Source organism: Onychomys torridus, chromosome 19 (assembly GCF_903995425.1).
Source record: "Onychomys torridus chromosome 19, mOncTor1.1, whole genome shotgun sequence".
NCBI classification, from domain to species: domain Eukaryota; kingdom Metazoa; phylum Chordata; class Mammalia; order Rodentia; family Cricetidae; genus Onychomys; species Onychomys torridus.
This window is the reverse complement of record NC_050461.1, coordinates 64,062,179-64,089,357: the sequence shown is the minus strand read 5'-3', so window position 1 is coordinate 64,089,357 and position 27,179 is coordinate 64,062,179. Positions and strand designations below refer to the sequence as shown.

Genomic DNA, 27,179 nt, shown 5'->3' with positions numbered 1-27,179 from the left:
CCGAGGGCTCTGACTCAGCCATGATCTGTGTTGCTATCAGAAGCTTCGGTTATCATCAATGCTGAGAGGATAGGTCTGCACATAGTGTATGTAGTGGGTAGCTGCTCTAGCTTTGACCTAGAAGTACTACCCCAGTGTGGCTTCTGGTAACTGTCATGCCTACATATGGCCTTCCCCTGAGGTGGGGCCAAGATGGGAGATCTTAAGACCCAAAATCTGGATGTGCCTGCTCCTTTGGTTCCTGTAGGTCCTGGATGCTGGATACAGACTGAACAGAGTTCTCCAGACAACACTGCTAGACTACACTTTACCTCTCCTTGTGCCTGTAATTTATCCCTTTACTTGATGTAAGTTACTGCAAAATAAATCTCCCTTTTAACTACATGGAGTTGCCTTAATAAATCCTCCAATAAGTTGGCCCCCCTCCCCACTGGTTATGAACTAGGGAGAATTGACCCTTCCCTTCATCTGCCATATGGTAGCCTGAATAAAACAGAGATGCCCTCCCTTGTCCTGTCCCAACCACTTCTGGAAGGTGGGGGAGCTGGTCCTGAGATAATGAGAACTGGTGAGCTGGCCAAGCACCTCACTGATGATAGCACACAATAGAGCAGGTCCTGTACCCCATCTGGGAAAAAATAGAACTGTGCCTGATGGTATAGCTGTGGATGAGCCCTGAGGGAAAGTGTGAGAGAGGAACCATCCTCACCCCTTGCTGCTTAATGCATATGGTGAGCTTGCTGGGGGCATACTGGAGAACTCAACCTAGTATTGAGGATGGAGAGCTGGGCTGAGCAACCCAGCAATCACCAAAGTCCAGAACTATGGCTATGAGTTGACCTATCCCAACCTCCACCCCATCTATGATCTGCTGGAGCACTCAAAGGGGGCAGGCAGGACCTAAAGTTGCAAGAAATCCATGACATAGGACAATAACAGGATATGCAAAAGGGGTCCTAGTAAAAGCCCAGAATCAATAGTGAAGCAAGAACCAGAGTCCTTATTCATACCAATGGCTCATTTCAATTAACACTTACAAGAAAGTTGTATGGTCTAAAGGGTATACTGGGTGATTCACTGTGTCACAGTAGAGCTTCTATTAGATTTTTATTTTCTCTATAATTTTCTTTAAATTTAATTTTTTTATATCTTGGGGGAGTTGCAAGATCAGAGGTTGGATATGAAAGGATGTGGGATGAGTGGGACTGAGATAAATTCTGTGAAATCCACAAAGAAACAATAAAAATTTAAATAAATAAAAAATGAATGTGACTAATTTCAGCACAGAAGAGAATAGGCATGGAGTTTACAAGAAAATTAAAGTGATTTCTTGAAAATTAATGATCTACTTTAAATGATGATATAAATTTTAAAAATGGTACTGGTGTTCTCCACACATTCTCAAGCTTGGATCATTGAAGGAAGTAATTAGATCTCTATGAGCTCAAAATATCATGACCTTCATAGAAGTTTCTAGGCAAATACACATACATAGGGAGGTCCTGTATACAAAAAATACAACCTGGATTTCATACATTAACAATCAGTGGCTCCATTTCAAAGAGAGACTCAAACAACTGATGAAGAAATAATTGCCCATAGAATCAAACCAATATTATAAATCTATAAGACACAATTAGAATGCTGTTGTGCAGTATTTAGTATTTGTATTTATTTTTTTAACATAGGAAGTAGATATATTTTAATCTAGCTTTGGAGACTGTTATTTTTTTCTGGAATGGTCTCTTTTCCTCATATAATGAAGTGAGTTTTTATCTGGTCTTAACAAGATAATATAGCACTTTGGGGCAAAGATGAAGCCAAGAAGTGCTGCACTAGAAGCCAAGATAGAGAAGACTTCCATAGCCACCATGACCTTCCCCTTGGTGCTGTGGTAGACAGGGAGGAAGGTAACCCAAACACAGAAGAACACCAGCATGCTGAAGGACAGAAATTTTGCTTCATTGAAAATGTCAGGCAGATTTCTGGACAAGAAGGCCATGATGTAACTCCCAAGTGCTAAGAAGCAGAGATATCCCAGGACACAATGGAAAGCAATAGCTGAGCCCTTGTTACATACAATGATGATATGTCCATATTCTGCATGAGCATCTTGGTCAAGGAAGGGTGGAGAAGTTCCTAGCCAGATTCCACAGAGAACAATTTGGATCAGGGAACAGATGGGAATAATGAAATTTGGGGCCCTTGATACTATTAACCACCTCACAACTCTCCCTGGAAAAGTGACCCTGAAGGCAATAATCACAGTAATAGCTTTTGCCAAGACACTGGCAAGAGCCACAGTAAATGCACCTCCAAATGTGGTCTGCTGCAGGATACAGGTGATAGTGTTGGGACGGCCAATGAAGAGCAAGGGGCAGAGGAAACAGATAGTGAGTGTGATGAGCAAGGTGTAACTGAGGGACCGGTTATTTGCCTTTACAATGGGAGTATCTTTGTGCTTTACAAAGACTCCAAGAACCACAGCTGTTAGTGCAGAGAAGCACAGGGCTATGATAGTGAAAATCATCCCCAAGAGGTCTTTATGAGCAAGAAAACTGACAACTTTCTGGAGACATTGGTTCTTCTCTGTATTGGCAAAATGATTTTCTGGACACTTCACACACTGATCCACATCTGGAAAGAAATAAATGATTGTGAGTCTATGATGATGTGATTCCTCTTCTCTTAATTGTTTTCCTATTACCTGCTCATTAGGCTACTACCTAAGTCACTTTCCTATTTTTCTTGAGGCAAAGAAATAAGTACTCTAGTGAAAAATTTCTCACTGTGAAAGCATATATTGTCACAGATAGAGAACTCTTGAAATAGTTTTAGGTCTTCAAAAGGCACATTTCTAATACTCTGTCCTTGAAATTGTTTGAAAATCATCTTGAACAAAAATACATGCACGTTGAGCTATGTGTCATATATTTTATGTCATAGGTTGTTTTTGTATTTCTTAAAAACTGAACTCATTGCCAGACTTTCAACTTCATGTAATTTATAAAATTTATTAACATATTTTCCATTTTATTTTTTAGTAGAATGAAATTCATTGTTTTAAGTCTTCTTCAATATTTTCATGTCTCCTTAAGCTGTCTTGACATGTTAATAAAGTGGCTCTCAGAGTTTTCTATCAGGCTAATCTCTCAGATTTTGCTTTTGTCTATCTTTCTTGGACATGTTAGTTTTGTGGTGGTTTTCTCCTTTGTATTGAGTGTTTTATGGAACATAATTCCATCTATTATAAAGAATCATGATATACTACATAAAAATTGTTTATATTGAATTAACATTTCTCCTTTATGATTGAATCATCTTTTTGTGCAACACTCCATCAGTAATATTTTCAATTATGCATTGCTTAACATATTTTTGAAATGCATATTGTAATGTATAAATATTAAACAGGAAACCTGCAGAATTAGGTGTAGGTGAGTGGCACACACACACACACACACACACACACACACACACACACAGTTGGGGATACAGTCCATTATATATATCGATGGTGGTAATTTATAGAAGAGAGTAAAAAGATTTAAAACTCAGATGCAGTAGAATACCAAAAGGAAACAGTGGTATCAAGACACAGCCATACATTTGCACATAAATATTTATAGTTTTGATAGCATGTACATGACCTTTGTAATCTTAGTTCACAAAGAACCCACCATGAAAATGAGGTTGGCATAAAGTTCCACAATTATCTGAGGAGACACAGGAATTTCATATCTGCTAGAAGAGGAAGAGGTGGTATTCTTTAAGAGTGTGACTTCTGATGGTAATATCATGCTCCACTGCAAGTTGCACACCCAAGAATATTTGGGCAGCTAATATTTTTTTTTTGAGAGGATAAGTAGTAAAGGAGTTAGAAAGGTAGAGGTAGATCTAGAAGCATTTCAGGGGTAGAAATATGATCAAAATATTTAGTACAAAATTCTCTAAGAAATAAAAGATCTATTTAAAGAATTTCTGAATTGATATAAGTTATAGATCAACTGTGTTGATAGATGTGGATGTACTGACTGTAACAGTTTCTTTATTCATCATTGAAGGCATCAAAAATGTGTTCATGACAAACTCCTCTAATTGGAAATTCTGTAACTCATTCCAGGTTTTGGATCATGATATATTTCTACATTTCACACAATTCAGAATGTTGTGAAGTTACTGTTTTACATACTGATGAATGGAGCATGATAAGAAGGCAGTGATTGTACTCATGAAGGAAAATTGAAATTTTAGCTATATTGGATAACTATATATGAGACCAAACACACATTTACAATCTAATGATCTGTATGAAAGGATGATCTAAGAAGAATAATTATTAGATGCAATAAATCAAAGACTATGTGAGTCCTAAATGTGATTCAAATGTAGTTTGAAAAGCATTAAGTTTGATACTTTAAAATTATGTGTTAAATTGCATTGTGAAATAAAACACATTACATGCAGAAGAAATATGTTTCTTGGGGCTGGAGAGATGGCTTAGAGGTTAAGAGCACTGACTGCTCTTCCAGAGGTCCTGAGTTCAATTCCCAGCAACCACATGGTGCTCACAATCATCTGTAATGAGATCTGGCACCCTCTTCTGTGTACACAATAAAAAATTTTTAAAATTTTTAAAAAATTAAAAAAAGAAATATGTTCTTCAGTAAAAAATATATGTAGTGGATCACAATTCTAAACCATGTATAAATTCCAATGCCTAGCAGTTGCTGTTTCAAGAGGACTGTAATAAACTGTGATATTTTACTTGCTAAAAACAAGGAGAAATAAGTTTGTCTTTGACTTCTTGCCAGATATTTCCCCTTTACTATGTTTCCAGTTCTTGTTTTAATTTAAAAAAATTTATTCTATGTGTTTTTCACAACATGAATCTTGATCTTATCCATTCCCCATCCCTGTGCATCTGCCTTTTGCCCCAGCACCCCCAAATAAAACAAAATCCAAGAGAAAAAAATAAAAATATTGAAAAATATAAAAGGGAAATATCTCTTCTTGGAAACTGCAGTACAATCCAATAAGCCACATCATATACCCCTTTGTCCATACATCTCTACTTGCTAGCGTTCATTGCAGAGTCTGGTTTGAGGTCTCTGGCCTCCACTACATGATATTTTTACTTGATTTAGTATTGTAGACTTCTGTAAGGAAGTAGGAAAGTTCCCTGTAAGCCCATATTTACCTGTCGCATTGGAAATCTCATTGTCTGCACAAGGAGTGCAATCATAGCAACAGACAGCCTTGCCCTCCAGGGCAGCTTTTCTGAAACCAGGCCCACAGCTCTCACTGCACACAGAATGGGGAATCTGAAAAGAACAAAGAAAAGGTTTTGAAATGCATAGGATTGTATAAAAAATCTGGATATATAGAGGTTTTGAATATTTTACAACTAATTTACTTACAATTATGCCTATAAATGAATGTGGTTTTCAAAGACTGAGCCAATCAAAAAGGTCCATGTGTTTACAGAGTGAGCAACAGATTATCACAGTGTTGTAGGTTATGAAATCTTAATGAGATAGAGACAATTATAAGGAAGTTGGTTTATTGGGGATTTGACTTAGAAAGGCAAAGCAACCTTCTAAATTGACCCTCTCTCTGTTCTTACTGTTTATTAGGTTTAATGACTATTACTTCCACCTCAATTATGTGTTTTAATTGTTAAGTTGATGGACTTACTTTAAAACATTGTGGAAACAAACCTTCACACATTTCTGTGAGGGGTTTCATAGAGAAATTTGCCTATGGTGAAAGAGCCACTCTGGAAGTAAATATCACCACTCCATTGGCTGTTGTTAAGAATGAATTAAAAGTAGAAATATGAGAGTAGCATTATTTCCTAACTACTGGCTTTTAATGTGATGTTATCACTAACCTAATACTTCTACAACCTTGCATTTCCAAAGGTAAGGAACTGTGCCTTTAAACATTCATCCAAAATAAATGTTTCCTTATGTTATTTTAATTACTTGTTCTTTTGCAGTAGCCAGACAAGTAAACACACATAAAAATCATGATTTTCTCCCTTTCTAGGGTCACAAGTGGGAAAGGATAATGGTATAGACAAGAAACTTCTAAGCACAGAATCAAAATAGACCTATCAAGTGTTAAGAGGCAGTGAATTAATTCTGGCAGAGACCCTATGTGGTGGTTTGGATGAAAAATACCTCTTAGAATCATAGGTATTTAAATTTTTATTTCCCATTGTCATTAGTTGAGCAGATATTGAAAGTGTATTAGGTAAATATTTGCTGGAAGAATTATATCATTGGATTGATCTTTAAACGATTAATAAGCATTATATCAATTCCACTTTTCTTTGGATACTACCTGTGTACTGACAGAGGTAGTATTTAATTTAATCATTAGTCCTTATTCCTCTCTCCGTGCTACTTCTTGTCATGCCTCATGTCTATAATGCATTCTCGTACTGCCAGAACCATAACTGAATATAAACTCTACAATGTCATTTTTGGTCATCGTGTTTGATCAGAGCAACAAACCCTAACTATTGTACTTTTCCAGAATGTAATCACTAAGCACATACTTTCTCCAATACATTGAACTAAGTGACATTTTAGGGATTGATATTACTTCTTAACAGATGTCCCATATTTTTGTCTAGTTGACATAAACTAACCCATACACAAACATTAAAAAATAATTAAAGTTGAAATGTTTCCACATATCAGAATCAAGGCATGAGAAAACAACCTACTCCTGTTGTTAGTAGCTTTTTGTTATTTCACACAGGTGATTTTATAATGATAGGCCTTGAGTGAGAAACAAAAGATTATGACAATGAGAAATATATTCTTGTTCTCACAGTAAATTGAAAGCATTGACATAATAGATAGCCCACCTCTGAAAATGTTTCTGGCCATTTTATCATCTGCTCATCTAAAAACAACTGTTGATGTTGGGGAGCATTTGAGGAAAAGGTTCCTACTTTCACCTTTAGTCCAAGACCCTTTGGAAAATTCCAAAAGTTGAGAATGTCATACTCAGCATCTATATTCTGTTTCCAATCTAAACCCATGTTGTGGTCCACATTAATCTTCCTCAGGAAGTGGTGAAGCTGAAAGGCATGAACTGTGTTAAAGTGCATGCAAGACATAGAACAGAACTGTTATAGTGTTTCTCTCACTATTTTAAATCTCTGATGTAAAACAAACTTTAATATATCTATCAATGAGGCAATGGTAGCCTTGTTGAGTGGGATTCCATTCTGTCTTTCAATGGGCAGTCACCATTCATGAGAAAACAGACCAATCTCAAATAAAAAATCAGTTGCTATTGAATAAGACAAACATAAATTTGAAAAACTAGACAAACACATTTACTTTTGGAGTATAATCAGTATTTCAGTGAGTAAAATGATGGTCCTGGTGACTAAAGGGTATTTAAAAGCTTCATTTTGGTGTTAAGATAATGTTGAAATTAACTGTGTTATTGCTTTTTTAAGGATCCACTTCCATAATTACTGTTTGAAGAAATATATGGAAGAATTCTGAATATGTCTTATGAATTTTCTTTCCAGGAGGATGATATGAGATTATTTGTTATATCAACTATATATTGTCTAATCTGAATTCCTCCTTGCTGCTTGTACCCCATTCCTCAGCAATGGATCTGCATTAGTCTTTGGGAATCTGAAAATTTATATATTCTGCATTGGTTTTTAATAAAATATACTGAAAGACACAACAGCTAATTATTTGGTCCCTTAGTAAGTGCTCAAATTGTTACATTGGTAATGTTCCAATATAATGAAAGGCATATTACCTGCCATGGGAAAAACACAATTGTCTTTCCATTTTCATTTGGCTGTAATTGTACTTGCTGAAGACTTATCTCATGGAGACTGTGGGCCACAGCATGCACAGCTTTGTATATATTGTAACTCTCTTCACTCATGGCCATGTTAAAAATATGCCTAGGTAAGAATTCCAGTGAAGCGTTGGGTTGGCAGTTCTCTAAAAGTTGACAATTAAACTCAGAAAATGGGCAGTTGAAGAACAAAAACCACAATTTAGGAAGGTAATTGTCTTCTGGGTATTTATATGGATTAAGTGTTCTAACAAAATTGGTAAATTCAACGATCTCCTCATGATGGTGTTCAAAAATGAGACTCCCATGGAAAGAGTCTATCATGAAATAATCAGCGTGGTTGGTAACATCCCATTGAAAGTTTGTAACCCAGACTTTCTGTGTCAAAATCTGTTGCCCTAGATTTCTCATTAAACCTTGTAGAGAATCAATGTCACCATAAATAATGATGACATTGGCCAGTGATTCCTGGATCTTCCCTAGATTTTTCCAAAATTTGTTGGAAAACGAAGTCCAGGTGCTTGGGATCATTTCTACAAAAGCTATGCATACTCTACTCTTCTCCATCTTTTCACTTAAATCTGATAGAATATGTGTCCCTCTGTGGTCATCTGGGAGTAATAGACCAACCCAGGTCCAGTGGAAATGAAACATCAAAGAGACAATGGCAAGTGACAAAAATGTGTTTTGGGGGGCCATCTGGTAGACAGAAGAAAACTGACCATGGTCACTCAAGATAGTATCAAAAGGCCCAAAAGTAAGCTGAAGAGAAAACAAAATAGAAAATAAGGGAAAAAAAAACATTGGCATTAAATATATTCTCAACCAAAAGCAATAAGTGGTCAGTTTGAAGTTATGTTTATTCTTATTTTGAAGACAAATATCTCTGACCGAGTTTTGCAGAAAATTACTGCCACAACTTCCACTTTTAATAACACATCCTCTCTGGTCCCTCGTCTTCTTCCTTTCTATTCTAAGCAACATAAAGGTGGGTCTATCACCAAGTCTCTGGACATGTGCATTCTATAGATGTGTTATCCTAGTGTCCTTCTTTTTCCTTTGAAGTTACATGAAATGCCATTGACAGAGATATACCTTTCTTTTTCTACACCATAACTCACCTGTGGAAATTTGTAGAGTTGCAGGAGTGTCCCTATGTGTGCGGATGCTTTCCATGATGTTCCGGTGATCACAGCAGCTGCCTTGTTTTCCTTTGCACAATTGTAATTAGAGAGGGGATAGCTCAGTCCTGTGAGCCAAATACCAGCATTCATAAGAATCTGTAGTTCATTGTATGGGAGATTATAGAAATCAAACCCCAGGGACATGTTTGATAGAAGGTATGGGTTCCTGTTGATTTCTTCAACAGCAAACATTAGAGCCAGAAGAAATTTGTAGTTCCTAAAATAATACCTGCATACATAACATAAAAATACACAAAAGGGCATAGACTACACACATCTACAGACTTAGTTCAATATATTTTGTAGTGCAAATATTAGTGTTTCCACAAAATCCATACTCAATGTATTTCTTTAAGTGACTAGAATTCTGATGAGTATAATATTTTGTTAGTATGAAATAAGTATGCCTAAATTTTGACAGGTCTAAGAAAGCTGTTTATATCTTCTTCTATTTTATCTACATTAAGAGTTCTCTGTGGATATGAACAAAGATATGAAATGACACATCTCCTGGTTCATTGATTTGGTCTTTTAGATTCTCTAATTATAATAAGCTTATATGCTTTGATTAATGCAACCAATTTTCTAAGATAATATCCTAATCAATAGGTATGATGTTAATGCAAACTCTCTAGATAAACAGTTGTTATTTCTTTGAAAATATTGTTTTTGTTTCATTTTATAATATTTATGTCTCATTTATATTCATATACATTGTCTGTGAAAATAGAGGAATTTTAAATGTTATGTGTGCAAGACAAAGCCCAATGTCAAGGATCAGTCATAGCTTCACAAGTTCTTTTAATAGGCTCTCTTTAGAGTTCCCATTCTGTGTGCCTGATTGTCTCCATTAAATTTTTCCAGGGCTTCTTGTGTATTTTTCCCCATTATGATATATGATTACTGGATTACATATGTACAATCATGTAGTTTCTCAGAATCTGAACTCAGGTAATCTCATTTATGTCTGAAGCCCTTTGCTTTCTAAGACAACCTTTTTCTTAATGTCAAAGTCTGCAATTTAGAAAAAATTGCTTTAAGAAACTAAACACACCAGTTACAGGCATTGGAAATCTCCATTTTAGTTAGTGGTTGGAGGGATAAAGAGATCTCACCACAAAATAGAGGCTACTGCCACTGTCCTTAGTGGTTTCCAGAAAAATAAGATAAGATCCAGTTGCTAAAGACAATACACATTTGAGAATCAGGATGTGCATTGCCACAGCCATATCTGAATGGAATAGCAGAAGTCATAAAGCCAGAACAGCTACTTGACAAAAATCCAGCAAAGCTGAACCACATGATGGCTGCCATGCCACCTTTGGTTTTTATCTCCACCTGTTACAAACTTGGGGGCACTTTTAATATTTGTACAATTTGGGAATATTGGGTTGATAAAAAATTCCCTATGCATCATTTATGCCTTTTTCCAGGAATATTGCTTCTAAGCTTCCCCAGGGAAGTCCTGAACATACTATCCCTCATCAACTCTTAGGGAGATATCCTTATCTACTTGAAGGCCTTCCTTATGCCTTTGAGGTTGTGACACATAAAGAAGCCACAGGTCTCTTCATGTGGCTATGAGACATTCTTGAAACATTTGTCCCTGTACTTATACTGAAACAAGACATTCAAACAAAGTAAATTAAAAAATGTCAACAAGATCTGGTGGGCTAGAGCAGTTGGCCACAGCTCCAATTACAAGCATCTTCCCGCTGTACACTCAGACAATTATGTGGCATACAACTCTGCCCCACCAAGAGACATATTGATGCGCAAACTACATAGTGGAAAGATGATAAATGTATACGAAGTCAGGACCTCCCTCTCTTAAAAGTTAGAGCAACTATAATGTCAAGGAAAAACAGAATGCCAAATTCTATAAAGATATAAAATATAAACATTGTGTTATGAAAGGATTTGAATAAAAACTACAGCAGCTTTAGCCTGAAGATTTTCCCTGGGCACTCTGACCACTAAGAGATATTAATACAATGTCTGAGACATGGCAAAATGCCCTTGGTAACTTGAATATTTTGTTTTGGTCTAGTGTACTTGAAGCAACCAAAGCTACCAGCCTGAGAACAGGATGTTGTCATATGCCTCTAGATTCTCAAAAATTGTGTTATGGGGTTAATGAGTAAGAATGATAACTCTGTTTATTAATGATATAAAAACCTGAGGGAAAATGATTGGAAATGATGACTCTCTTTTGTCATAGTTCATTAATGATGACTAGAAGATGAGCAAAAAGAAGTGAAACACATGTCCAAAACCAAAAAATGATATGATCTATGTTTTGGAACATCATGAATGTATCCCTAGTAACTAAATTCTGTATAAATAAAGCCTATGAGAGACACAGGTAGGACAAGCCATACATAGATGCGCTTCCTCTTTGTCCTTCTCTCCTTAACCAAAATTAAGAAGTGTCCCTTGTCTGATTCCTCCGTCACTTCTCTTGCCTCCACCTATCTTCATCTGGAGCTGGACTCCAGCAGTGCATGAATCAGTCTCTATTTGACATCGAACCTCCTCACAGAGAAATAGCTCTCATAGTTACAGAAAGAGCCATGCAAGCTTCCTGTGCAGAAAAGCAAGCAGGAGAATTATCTAGTCACAAGGCAAATGAACCACTACTTGAGAAACATGGATGAGATATTCTGATAGGTGGAAGTATGTCACTGATGATCTGGGAAAACCTACAGTTGCCCTAATTGGACTTAATACTTTCTGGTGAAGAAGAAATCCATGCTTGGCACTTTGTATTTAGTCAGCTACTTGTGACTGACAAGGCTATTAAGTGTGAAGGAGAATCAACTTCTGCCACTTTTCAGAATCAGTATAACCTGTAATTGAATTTCAAATACTTACAATTATATCCACATATGAGTATTATTTTTACCTTGTATTAAACAAGCTAATCTGTGCAGCCTACATAGACTATTACAGGCTACCACAACTGGATACAATTGCAGAGATTAACTAAACATGGGATGTCTGCTCCATATTAATGCATTTACAATATAACCCATACACCTAAGGCTCAAAGAACATTTTGGAAGAGGGGGCATGTAAGTTGAATCTTAAAAGGTCTTATTAATAAAAATGTCAAGATCCAGCTATTGGGGTAAATTCTGAAAAATCAAAGAGACAGAACAAGCCACAGCTAACTTCACCTGAACAACTCCTTATCTGATTCTGTTTCCACAATTCTTCAGACTTAAAGCTTCTGAGTCCTCACCTAAATGGATCTCAGCTGAACTACTGCTAAAAGCCTAAAAGCTTAAAAGCCTCTAGTTTCTGGTCCTCACTCCTCATATAACTTTCTGCGTTCTGCCATCACTTCCTGTGATTAAAGGTCTGTGTCACCACACCTGGATATTTTCAGTGTGGCCTTGAGCTCACAGAGATCGAGATGGTTCTCTGCCACTGGAATGATAGGTTTAAAGGTATGTTTAATAGAGTGGCTGTTCTGTTTTCTGAACCCCTAACAGTTTTTTTGAGTGCATAATATATCAACTACAGAGGAATAAGATTGTTAACATCCATAGGACCAGGACATCTCTTTAATATAGTTTATTTAAAATGAAAACAGAAGACATGAAGTGGTGTGTGTGTGTGTGTGTGTGTGTGTGTGTGTGTGTGTGCGTGATTTCAAATTTTTGTAAAAATTTTGAGATTAGTATGATTGAGATATGTTATTTGGAACTCTATAAAATTAATAAAATATTTACAATGTTGTGTTTTGTAAATTACTCCTTGATTTAGTAACAAAATACTACATACTAAGATACATTTGTGGTTTCATAGAGAAAAAAATATTACTTTCTTTATGTAGGACATATGCACCAAAAAGAAGAGTAACTGTCCTTTAAACACATGTAAAAATTATACTTGGGTGGTAGTGGTGCATGCCTTTAATCCCAGCACTCGGGAGGTAGAGGCAGGCAGATCTCTGTGAGTTCGAGGCCAGCCTGGTCTACAAAGCGAGTTCCAGGAAAGGTGCAAAGCTACACAGAGAATCCCTGTCTCAAAAAAACCAAATAAATAAATAAATAGATAGATAGATAGATAAATAAATAAATAAGTAAGTAAAAATAGAGACTAGGCATGTTTGGGTATAGAGTTACAAAACAGAGTCTTGGCCTTATAGTCACATTAATTATTTTCTCCTTTGACAGTTTGTATAACTGATCATATACAATACAGTCAGCAGGCTGATAATGGTAGCAGAATTTACAGACACATCAGTAGGAAAAGTTAGAAATCTCAGAATGTTTGTATGGTTTTTGAAATGTTTGCAACATCATATAATTTCCATTGCAAATCATAATTGATATCATTGTTTACTTATTGGATTAAAATAAATGAAAAAAAATAACATTTATAATTCATTATTTTGTTGTTCATGTCAGAGAAAAATCAATCCACAAAAGTTTGAATTGTTACTAGAGGTAAATGCCATAATGGTTTATCCTGTAACTTACAGATTGAGATAAATGGTTAACAAAAAATCCCCACAGTGCTGACAATGCAAGTGTCAGCATTCACCTCAGGAAGACCTACCAGCATTACATCAGGGAGGCTGCTATATATCTGATGGGTTCCTTGTGTTTGTGATTCTGGGTGTTATGAAAAAAATCTCAGAAAATTGTGTCTTCTCTGTGAAACACACTTAGAAAAAAGGGAGGTAAAAAACCATTTTCAAGAGGAGGAGTATAGATGGGGAATGGGATAGATAGGAGTCAGGGGAGAAGGAACAGGAGAGGTGGAAGGATAATCTATGGTCAATATGTAAAGTAAATGAAAAATGTTAATTGAATAAAATAAAATTTAAAAAAGAAAAAAATAAGATCCAAGTGCCAAATATAATACAAGTTAGAGATGAACAAATTTTAGTGGCTACAACAGGGCAGACAACAAAGATGTGGATCTCAAGTAAATAAATTCAGTACAAATATTCTTCAATAAAAAATTCAGAGAACATTCAAGAATTACTTTCACCATTTGCAGAGAAAAACAGGAAATCTCACAGGGCAGCAATCCATTGAAAGAGAAATTCCAGTAGGCCACAGGCAATTACGGAGGAATGTGCTCAGAGTCAAGATACAACTATGGGTTAGACCATTTTTCACTGCTAATACACAGAAGAGAAGATGTGAACAAGGAAACCAGGATGGTTTTATCTATATGAGAAATGTTCTAGAAATTTGGATATGGCACATTTATAGTTTTCCCATTCCTAAAATGCACATAGTACACATTTGTTTAAATGTATATGTCCTTATGTTTATCTATTTGTAATTCTCAAAAGAAAAAATCTTTAATAATTACCAGAAGACATAGCCTAATAAATTTTAGTCAAAGTGAGTTTTCATGTGATTTCTAACATTAAATATGAGATTCAAAATCTTTACAACAAGCATTATATTGTAACATTTTATTCAAGGAAATGTTTTGGCTTTTACTACTTAGTAATATTCATACATACCTATACCCATAGTAAAAATATAAAAAAAATTTCAAGGGATATTTTATTATACTTAGGATACAGAAATCAAACCATGATGAAAGATAAAAGCCATGATGAATAAAGTACTAAGTGAGAAGGAAGGCAGAAGATTTTATAGTTGTAGTATATATTTGTGTGGTCTATCCTGTATGAAAACTATGCATTTAGGAAATGTATTCCATAAGACAAGGCTGATAATCTTTTGTAATAAAAATACTGTTTTCCTATAATGAATTAGTTTGGAATTAAAACCTAATGTTACAATTACAGCTGTGACTTCTTAAAATATGATAATTACATAATAATATATTTTATATGTTAAAAGTGAGGAAACACAATTGAGGAGAGAGAACATAAGACCTCTTTGCAATCATATGTGTATGTCCAAGTAGGGTATGCACAGAGCTTCTACATTCTCTCTGTTCCCTCAGATCGAACCTACAGGATGTTCTCTACTACTTCAACACAACATTAGCTATAGCCTGCTCCTTCATCTTCTGTCCCCACATCATAGGTATTTTCCAGACCTCAATTCACCTGGATATCTCCTTCCCAACTGCTGATCATGCCTTCCAGAAACCAGGTAAATTGTCTGTGCCTCTCTTCCCTCAGACTGAATCATCATTTTCATCCCTTCCCACCTGAAGCCTCCCTTTTTCCCTACTCATACCTGTTGTGGATCTCAGAGACCATCCACGTGCTGCCTACTCATCCCTGCCCTCCAACAACAGGAAGCACTCCCCATAAATTCACAGGTGAGCAGGCAAGTAAAACTGGCATCACACACCCAACACACCATCTGAAGATCCACAGAACAAACAGAAAACAATAAAGAATACAACAGTTAAATAAGACAAACACAGAAATCAACACTTCTAACTATAGTCTCCCCAAGCCCAGATAAATAGACACCAACATAAAAATACAATAAATAACAACCAGGGAAGAATATTTCCACCAGAACCCAATTATCATGTTATAGCAGGACCTAAATATTTCAACATATTTGATGCATATGAAAAAGACCTTAAAACCAATTATATAAAGATGATAGGGGTCTTTAAAGAGGAATATTTTCCTCTTTGGAGGAATCTATAAATTCCTTAAAGAAAGCCAAGAAAACACAGTTGAAGGAAACAAAATTGTTCTACACCTGAAAATGGGAGTAGAATCAATAAACAAAACTAACACTGAGGGAAACATGCATATAAAAATCTGCAATGAAAACAGGAAATACAAAGACAAGCTCCACCAATAGAACATAAAAGAAAACGGGTAAACCTTAGGCATTGAAGATACAATAGAAGAAATAGATATATCAGTCAAAGTAAAATGTTACATCTAGAAAAAGTTCCTGATATAAAACATCCAGGTTATCTGAGACAGTATAAAAAGGCTAAACCTAAGCAACATAATAGTAGAGAAAGGAGAAGAATCCCAGCTGAAAGGCAGAGAACCTACATTCAACAAAATCATAGAAGAAAATTTTGCTAACTTGGGGAAAGAGAAGTCTACAAAAGTAAAGAAGCTTAGAGAACACCAGTTAGATTGGATCAGAAAAGAAAGTTCCCTGTGACATGAGAATCAAAACACCTCATTCAGGATGATTTTTTTTTCTAGATCCATCCATTTGCCTGAAAACCTCATGATATCATTGTTTTTCTCTGCTGAGTAGTACTCCATTGTGTGTATGTACCACATTTTCTTTATCCATTCTTCAGTTGAAGGGCATCTAGGTTGCTTCCAGGTTCTGGCTATTACAAACAATGCTGATATGAACATATCTGAGCAGATGCCCTTGTGGTATGATTGAGCATTCCTTGGGTATATGCCCAAGAGTGCTAGCTGGGTCTTGGGGGAGATGGATTCCCAATTATCTAAGGAAGCGCCCTATTGATTTCCAAAGTGGCTGTACAAGCTTGCATTCCCACCAGCAGTGGAGGAGAGTTCATCTTGCTCCACATCCTCTCCAGCACAAGCTGTCTTCTGTGTTTTTGATCTTAACAATTCTGACAGGTGTAAGGTGGTATCTCAGAGTCGTTTTGATTTGCATTTCCTGGATAACTAGGGATGTTGAGCTAGCTCAGAAAGACAAACATGGTATGTACTCACCTATAGTAGGATACTAGATGTAAAACAAAGATGACTAGACTGCTACTCACAACTCCAGGGAGGCTACCTAGAAAACGGGACCATAGGAAAGACACAGGGATTGCCCAATGACAGACAAATGGATGAGATCTATATGAACAACCTGGATGACAGTGGGAGTAATGAAGGGTAAAGTTTGAGGCAAAGAGATCTTAGGGGAGCAGGAGATCCCAGCTGGATCAAGAACAGAAAGGGAGAACAAGGAATAACAGACCATGATAAATGAAGACCACATGAGAACAGGAAGAAGCAAAGTGATAGAGAGGTCCCCAGAAGTCCACAATGATACATCCACTGTAGACTACTGGCAATGGTCGAGAGAAAGCCTGATCTGACCTAGTCTGGTGATCAGATGGCCAAACACCCTAAAGGTCGTGCTGGAACTTTCATCCAATAACTGATGGAAGTGGATGCAGAGATCCTTGGCCAGGCCCCAGGTGGAGGTCCAGGTGTCCAATTGTCAAGAAAGAGGAGGGACTGTAAGAGTGTGAATTGTTGAGACCAAGATTGGAAAAGCACAGAGACAAATAGCCAACCTAATGGAAACACATGAATTATGAACCAAAAGCTGTGGAGCCCCCAACTGGATCAGGCCCTCTGGATAAGTGAGCCAATTGAATAGCTTGAACTGTTTGGGAGGCACCCATGCAGTGGGACCCGGACCTATCCTTAGTGCATGAGCTAGCTGTTTGGAACCTTGGGCTTACACAGGGACACTTTGCTCATCCTGGAAGGAGGGGAGTGGACCTGCCTGTACTGAATACACCAGGTTTAATTGAATCCCCAGGGGAGTCTTGGCCCTGGAGGAGATGGGCATGGAGAGGAGGGGCTAGAGGGAAGATGAGGGCAGGGCAGGAGTGGGGAGGACAGGGGAACCCATGGCTAATGTGTAAAATTAAAACACAAATATAATAAATAAAAAAGGAGAAAAAATAATAATGGTAATCTATAACTTAAAAAAAGAATCAAAACACAACACATACAGATGAAAAAAAGACTATTAAAATGTTCAAGGAAAAAAGATTAATGAACACAAAGGGACACTTACTAGAATTAGGGATGACTTCTCAATGAGAACTTTAAAAGATAGAAGAGTTTGGACAGATGTCTTGCAGACCCCAAGAGACTACTGATGCCAGCCCAGATTACTAATCCAAGCAAAAATTTCAATAATCATTCATAGAAAATATGTTATTGCTTTGATAACAATAAATTTAATATAGCTATATCAATATCAATACATACCTACAGATCCCACCATATGGAATGTGCTAGAAGGACAACTTTAACCGAAGTGAGATTAGTATATACATGAAAAATATGAAATAAATAATTTCACACTAGAAAAATAAAACAAAAAGGAAGCCTAAAACACACACATTCAAACATATATGCACATACACATACACACACATCCCACCAACATCAAAACCAACAAAATAATAGGAATTAATAATCATATGTCTTTAATATATCTCAATGTCAATGGTTTTAATTTCCTGAAAGAAAAACTCAGACTAACATATAATACAAAGAATCATTGGAATAAATTGTTGGTTCTTTGTGGAAATCAACAAGGCAGACATAGCCTTATACAAACTAAAAAGCAGAGAAAGAATATCCTAATTAACAAATTCAGAAACAAGTAGTGGTATACAACAGACACTGAGAAAATCCAAAGAACCATAAAGACATAGCTTAAAAGCATGTACTCCACTAAAACTGGAAAAACTTAGAAAAGAAAAGGACTATTTTCTTGAAAGGTGACTTAGGTGTCATTTATCAAAGTTGGGAGGAAAAGGCAGGCAGAGATCTCTGTGAGTTTGAGGCCAGCCTGGTCTACAAAATGAGTTCCAGTATATCCAGGGCTGTTTCTCAAGCAAAACCTGCCTCAAAAAACAAACAGGTAGATAGATAGATAGATAGATAGATAGATAGATAGATAGATAGATAGATAGATAGATGAAGCCACTCCCTGAAATATACATAGTTTTATCATGGGATTATACCAGCTTTACAAAGCAAACCTAATAGCAGAAATCCTCAAATTATTTCACAAAATAGAAACAAAAAGAAAATTGCCAAATTCATTTTATGGAGACACAGTCACCCTGATACCAAATCCATACAAATATTTAACAAAGAAAGAGAATACAGACCAATTTCTGTCCTGAACATTGATGCAATAGAACAAGCTGAATCCAAGAACACATGTAAAAGATCGTCTGCCATGATCAAGTAAAGTCTTTATCCTAGAGATGCAGGGATGGTTCAACAAACAAAACCAGTCAACATAATCCACTATATAAACAAACTGAAAGAAAAAAGACACATGACCCTCTATCTCATTAGATGCTGCAAAGGCAGTTACCAAAATCCAACACCATTTCATAATGAAAATCTTGGAAAGATCATAAAACATCTTTTTGGAAAGATACAAGGAACATACACCTAAACATAAGAAAAGCAATTTACAGCAAGTTACAAACATAAAATTAAATTGAGAGAAACTCAATTGAATTCCACTAAAATGAAGAACAAGACAATTCTGCCATCTCTTTCCATGTCTATTCAGTAGAGTAGTTCAAGTTTTATCAGGAGCACTAGGACAACTGAACGACTGAGGGAGTGAAAATTGGACAGGAATAAATCAATGTATCAATTATTGTAGGTGATATGATAATGTACACAAGTGACATTAAAAAATTCAACAGGAAACACTTACAACTGATAAACATAATCAGCAAAGTAGCTAGATAAAAGCTTCGCTAAAAAAATCAGTATCCTTCATAAAATCAAATTAACAAAGGGATTGAAAAAGAAATCAGGGAAACAACACCCTTTACAATAACAAGTAACATAAATTCAGAGTAACTTAAACCAAGTAAGTTGAAGAACTGCATGATGAAATCTTCAAGTCTTTGAGGAAAAAAATTGAAGATGATATTAGAACTCTCATGGTTATGGATCAGTAGGACTAACATAATTAACATGGCCATCCTACCAAAAGCAATATACAGATTCAATGTAATCTCCATCAAAATACCAACACAATTCTTTACAGAATTTGATAGAACAACAACTTCGTATGGAAAAACAAAATGCACAGAATAGCTAAATCAAATCTGAACAATAAAAACACAATGTTGGAGGTATCCACAATCCCTGATTTCAAATTGCATTACAGAAGTACAGTAATAAAAAACTGAATGATATTGACATAAACAAATATATGTCCATCATTCAAAATTAATTGACTACCCCAAAATAAATCCACACACCCACAAACTTCTGATTTTTTATTAAGAAGAAATGCATACTAGAATAAAGAAATCATCTTCAACAAATGATGCAGGCCAAAATGGATGTCTGAATGTAGAAGAATCCAAATTGTTCCATATTTCTCACCTTGAACAAAACTGAACTCCAAATTGATAAAAGACCACAAGATAAAACCAAATACAATTAACCTAATAAAAGAGAAAGTGGGGAAAAACCTTGAATGCATTGGCGCAGAGACAACTTTTTGAGCATAACACCAATAGTGAAGGCAGTTTAACCATTAATTAAGAAAAGGGACCTCATGAAACGTATAAACTTCTGTCAGGCAAAGGCAAAGGTCAATATAACAAAACAGCAGACTACAGAATGGGAAAATATTTTTTATCAATTCCACATCTCATAGAAGTCTTAAATTGAAAATATGTAAAGAACTCAAGAAACTTGGCATAAAACCCCCAAATAATTCAATTAAAGGATGGGCCACAGATCTGAACAGAGAATTCTCAATGAAGAATCTCAAAGTGTGAAGAAACACTTGAAATGTTCAACATTCTTAGCCAGCAGCAAAATTCAAATCAAAAGAACTCAGATTCCATTTTACACCTGTGAGAATAGTTAAGATAAAAAAAAACAACAAACTAAAACAGAAGTGACAGCTCATGTTGGAGCGGATATAGAGCATAAACTTGTATAATCACTATGGAATTCAATATGGCAGTTCCCCAGAAAATTGAGAATTCATCTACTTCAAGACCTAGCTATAGAGTTATTGGACATATACACAATGGACTGCCCCTATCCTAACACAATTACACTTGCTCAACTATGTTAATTTGGTCTCCATTAGCCAGAAACTGGAAACAACTAGATGTCCTTCAACCAAAAAATGAAGAAAATAAGGTATATTTACACAATGGACTATTATGTAGCTGTTTAAAAAAGGACATAAAATTTGCAGACAAATAAATGGAACTAGAAAAAAAAATCATCCTGAGTGAGGTAGCACAGACCTAGAAAGACAAATATGGTTTGTATTCACTTATAAGTGGTTATTAGTTGTTGAGTAAATAGTAAGGAAGCTATAATCCACAGACCCATAAAGGTTAGGTAAAGAGGATTTTTTAGGGGAGGAATGCATGGATCTCCCTGGAAAGGGGGAATAGGATAGTTTTTGAGACTGGATTGTGACAGGTGGGTATAGGAGCAGGAGGAATCAGGTTGGGGTAAAGGGATGGAGAGAGTAAGTGCAAGGAAATACAAATAGAAATAGGGGTCACTTAGGGAAATTCTTTGGAAATTTAGTACTGTGGAAACATCCTGGAGGAGGACTCTAGTTAGCATCCCAGTAAGAAAGAATGCAGAGTGTGAACTGGCATTCTGTAGCCAGGCAAAATTCCAGTGATGGGCCATTATGCATTTGATTGAGTTGTGGGCCAAAATGGTTCTTTGGTGATTCCCTAACAACCCAGCTGATGCTAGGAGAGAGGATCACTCTCTAAAAACTAACAGAAGGGCCTAATTGTGTAGGACAACATTCACAGATTTCACACAACATAGAGCAGTCAAGCTGTTGCCTGTATTGAGCTTTTACCTCTATGTTCTAGTCTCTTTGGTGAGGAAAGATACTCTGCAGTCAACCTAAAGACAAACATAATCATCAACAAAGTCACAAAATATTTGACTTACAATCTGTCCTGACTGCAAGATATGCTTGGACAATGGTAGAGAAGTACTTATGTTTCTTGTAGGAGTGAACAACCAATGTCTAGTATTTGAGGTACTTACTTCAAGAGGGCACTCATGACCAGTGCTGCCTGGATGGCCAGGAATGTGAAACTAAACTGCCCAGAGCCTTGTATAGAACCAATCAGGACTGGAAAAAACTCAATGCAATTATTCTGAGATGCTCATAGATTGGTTCCTTGTCCAGTTGTCATGAGTGAGGCTTCATCTGACAGCAGATGGAAGTAGGTACAGAGTCCCACAGCAAGACTCTATGTGAGGAGGCTAATTTGGAGGTCTCTATCAAATCCCTTTTCTCAAAGATCAGAGAGTCCCATTGAAAAGGAGATAGGAATATTGGTAAAGTCAGATAGCATGGGGAAAGCCAGGATAATATGGGCCACTGAATCTATAAAGCAGGGCTCATAAGGAGTCATAGAAGTTGAAGCGGCAAGCATGGGGCCTGCATGGCTTGGCACCAGGTCCTCTGCTTATATATTATGGCTGTCAGGTTTGTGTTTTTTTTTTCTGGGATTTAACTGTGGGAGAAAGTGTGTCTTTGACTCTTTTGCCTGTACTTGGTAGTCTTTTATTTTTATTCCTACTGGGTTGCTTAGTCCAGCCTTCATAGGAGGGCATTTTCCTTTTCTTGTTGTGTTTTGTCATGTTTGGTTGTTATCTTTTGGAGTCCTGCTGCTTTTTGAAGGGAAAATGAGATAGAGTGGATTGGGGAGAGAGGAATTGGGGAATAGCTGATAGGAATGGAGGGAGCCAGAAATGTGGTTGAGATTTATTGTCCATTAGAAGAATCTATTTTCAATTTAAAAGTTGTTTAAATGCAAGAGTAAATTCTCCCTGACTCCAAAGCCTTGTGAGTAATGTGGTTGTTCACTGAAGATTGGAAGTCATTTTATCACTTGAAATTAAGGAGATCTGGGGCTGCTGAGACCTTACTAATGTCTTAGAATAGTATGTTTATTAAGTCAATGGGTAAGTTCAGGGGATGGAGAGTTACGTGTACCAGGAGCAATTGTAGGTTGCAGAGGACATGATGAAGAATGAAACATGGGGTACTGGTTTAGGACCTAGTGTACTGACAGATTAAACAAAAAAAACAGGTCAATAAAATATCCACTTTCCTGAAATATATGGTTACCCTTAAAAATGAAGTTCTATGAAAATATTCACAGACTCATAGAAATGCTGATTTTCTTATATCTTATATTGGGTATATAAAAATAAGTGTTTTCTGGTGGGCTGCATCTGATTGCCTTCTTCTTTGATCTTTTTAATAAATTATGGATGTATGAATTTCTAAATATTGCTTCTAGGGAGCCAAGAAAGGTTAAATAAAATTATCATGACACTTTAATATAAGAAAGACTATATATATGTATGTATGTATGTATACACACACACACACACACACACACACACACACACACACACACACACACACATACACACACATATATTTCCTCATACTAAAGTAATGAATGCTTTTAGATTTGAGGGACAAATGCATTTGTATGCTGTACCCTGTATGAAAAAAAGGAAACAAGAGGAGATGCTCATAGTAACCTTTTATAATCATGGTAGTATTTTCCCATCACAAATTTAGTTTGATTTTGTTTCTAACTTAATAAGAAACAGCCCTATGTGGCCACAATCTAAGTCAGAGTTTCCAATGAAGAAATACATGAGGGTGAGAGTAAACCTTGTTAGAAATGCATGAATCAAATAGAGAAATCATAAACATAAGTAATATTAAGATTAGAAGACAAAGGATATAATACTACACTCCTACACTGGCAGAGATTTTTTTGACAGCAAAGAAGTCAGCCCAACTTCTAAATCTGATATCCCTGATCCTGAATCAATGCATCTAACACAGGCAGGTCTTGACACTCTAGCATCACCTCCGGCACTCAGGAGACACAGTTTTCAGTGGCATCAACTGTTCTCACAGTAGCACATCTAGCTTTCTAGAATTCCCTTTAAATACTGGATCACACTTTGAGAAAACCATTTTTTTTTCTGTGAAGACAAAACATGCATAACATGTAAAATCTTATGGCAGTAAAAACATGACAAATCAGATCACAAGATTCAAAATATAAATTTTGGAAACAAAAGTCAATAAAAATTTTCTTACATCCCCTTTCTATTGAAGAAAAAAGAAGTGAAAAGGAACATACCTTAAAATAGATTTAAGTATAGAAGACAGTTTGCCATGATGATAAATATATGGAAAATGGAAGTCTGAATCCATAGTTTACCTTGGTGATAAGAAATTATGAATTCAAATAAGAATACTTAAATAATGGTACTTACTGTAGGTGGAAGTCTGAGAAATAGTGTGGTAGAGATTCATGTTGAATTTTGTTGATTGTGTAGAAAATATGAATAGGGAAAAATACACCAATCACCACATCTCCTTCTTTGTGAAAATCTTCTTTGATTTTGAAATAGCATTCAGAGCTGCTATAGGCACATACAAGATTGGGAATCAGGAGAAGCTTAAGGATAAAAGTCCATGAGGACATTCTATTAATAAGTGTGTCTGCCAGTTTGTACATATGCTAGATGCAGATGCTAAGGTGTCCAGGAGGTATGTAATCAACTCACATGTTTGTGAGTATATGTACTTCTAACCTTGTTGATGAGTGAGGCTGTCACACTAATCAATACAAACTATTTCTGTTGCCTTCTCTCCCACTGCCATTGAGAATTCTGGAATCTTTTCTTCTTCCCTTAGGCTCTGCATCTGGGGCACTGTATTCAGGTGAAAAACAAACTGGAAAATATGTTTGTGAATCTTTTTCTCTAGCCATAGGCATCACAGCTTCAGCCAAGTTGATGGACAAGATCTCAGGGATGACCTCCTCTTAGGATGATTTGGTCACAAGTGTAAAGCAAGAAACTTTTCCTATGTAAACAGCTGAGTCTGTGGCAACCATGTTACATCAGAATTTTCTGTGCTGGTGAAAAAAAAGGGAGAAAGAGAGAGGGTGAAAAAGGCCCATACAGCATAACACATATAAAATATAGAGACCATCATGCTTTCCAAATCAAAGTTAACCAGTGGATGTATTCCTGACATAATGGGTCTAGGAATCTCAGGATTTCCTTTTATAATGTGTCATTTTCTACAGACCACACATAACACAATCAGCTTGTTTCTCAATTTTGGAACATCAATGGACCTACTAAATACCTCAGTTCAAATTTTCCCACATAATTTTAGTGCAAAAATTAAGACTCTGGTTGACATTATGAGCTTCTTCATTGTAGAAGGTATAGAGCTTCTTGTGCTCACAGATAAACATCAGGGAAGATAGGAATGTTAAGCACAGGGGCTTTTCCTTTCATAGGAGAAATGCAGAATTTGATTTCCACCCAAAAGGCTAGTGGTGGACTTTTTAATAGCCTGGTGACCTTTTTTTTCTTCTATCTGTGTGGCTGGATCTACACCATATTCTCCCCCAGACACTTGCCTTGAGATTTTTCCATTTAGAAAATGGAACCCACATCTTTACAGAAAATGTTCAAATGTAGTAAATCTACATAAGCCATCTTTACAGAAGATGTCACCTGCACTTTACATAGAGTTTCCATTGTGCAAATGGGATAGAGTTATTTATCACCAGAGAAACTTTTTACCAAATTGCTCTGTGCTAAAATATGTTTAACTTAGTAAATTAATATATGATATCAACTTTGGCACACAGGACAAAGTCCTGACTATAAGGTGAAACTTTCCAATACTGACTTCAATTTTCTTATCTCTTCTGCATGTGAACAGAACAAGTTACTCTATACTCTAACTAACATGTTGCTATTCATGACTTAGAAGAGTAAACCAATGGGAGACCTCGATTTCGGGTATGTAGGGTGGCTTGGAAATGAGAGCTGGGGTTTGGGAGGAGGGAGGAGGAGGGATCTGTGGATAGTATGTGGAATGAATAGAAAATTCTTAATAAAGAAAAATAAAAGAAAAAGTGTCCCAAAAAAGGGAAAAGAAGAAAAAGTGGAATGGATAGGTATAAGATATAATGTTAGATTATTGTATATACTTGTAAACAAATTTAGTAAAATAGCAACCTTAGATAATTTGCACTGTTATGGATTCTTATATGTTGATACAAATGTAAACTATTTTTATATTCCTGTTTAAGATAATTTGTATATTGATACAAATACAGAACTATATTTGTTATATTGTAATATATTTCTACTCTTATTTGAAATATTTGTATATTGATACAAATGTAAATTTATATCTCTCATACTGTATGTATGTTCTACTTCTGTTTAGGATATTCTGTATATAGATATATATTTAAGATTATTGTCATATTGTATATTGCACTATACATTCCTACCTCTGTTATAAGTATATTGTATATTGTCACAATTTTGAAGTCATCATCCTTTATCGTACATTTGCTTATAGACTGTTTACCTTGTTTACATTAAGCCTTAGTCCTTAGGTTATTTAGGTAGAGAAGACTTATAGATTTATAGTCACCAATGCTTGTCATCTCTATAATTATGTTAGTTAGGTTATCCAGATTTACAGATACATAGGTCAGATGGGCAGGTAATCTTCAAACACTTCATAGATCTAGAAAATATGGCATTTAAATAACTTAGAATTCTATCAACATGAGACACAATTGCTCCTGGCAGCACCAATTTGATACTGAGAGAATGTTGGGCTTCTAAAATGTTTTCATTTGGCAGTTTGTCTTTTTGACACAGAATGGCCTATTGGGCAAAGAACAGCCGTTGTCTCAAGTGCTGACAATATGAGTGCTGTCCTTCTGAACATGCGGAACACAAGGAAACATGATCTCTGAACTCTGCCAAGACAGGGTAAGATGGTCTTTCAGAATTCCTGCTTCTGAAAATGGTCTGTCAGATAATCTAGGCCTATAGCTAATTAGAGTGCACCAATGATGAGAAGCATTAGGTGACTGTGCAGGCTGCCAGCTGTCTCTGTCTACTCTTAGAACAGCCCTTGTCTCAACTGCTGACAATATGAGTGCTGTCCTTCTGAACAAGCAGAACACAAGGAAACATGACTTCTGAACTCTGCCAAGACAGGGTAAGATGGTCTTTCAGAATCCCTGCTTCTGAAAATGGTCTGTCAGATACTCTAGGCCTGCAGCTAATTTGAATGCACCAATGCTGAGAAACATTAGGTGACTGCAGGCTGCCACCTGTCTGTCTACTCTTGAAAGATTCTGGAAAGTTACTTGCATCTATCTTCTATTTCTCAGGTACCATTGTATTCCTTCTCAGGTCTTTGATGAGATTAAAAACTAGCAGTTATAGTTACAACTTAGTATATATGTAATATCTTAGATAGATCATATTAAGTATTAGATTCAGGTTCTTTAGGATAGGATACCTTTTGGAATGGTCTTTGTAACACATCATTTACCTATGCTCTGGACTTCTCTGGATTTTAG

At 36.1% G+C, this 27,179-nt stretch overlaps 1 protein-coding gene across 1 annotated transcript; it reads right to left on the bottom strand.

The window, feature by feature from the left end:
* Positions 1-1,723: 1,723 nt before the first annotated feature.
* Positions 1,724-24,248, bottom strand: LOC118570492 (vomeronasal type-2 receptor 116-like). The gene is made up of 6 exons (XM_036169020.1): positions 24,037-24,248; positions 8,970-9,261; positions 7,804-8,610; positions 6,881-7,096; positions 5,201-5,324; positions 1,724-2,637 (listed from the first exon to the last, which is right to left on the bottom strand). Exons 1-6 carry the CDS (start codon positions 24,246-24,248, stop codon positions 1,724-1,726), a joined length of 2,565 nt encoding a protein of 854 aa, XP_036024913.1.
* Between the last annotated feature and the right edge of the window lie 2,931 nt (positions 24,249-27,179).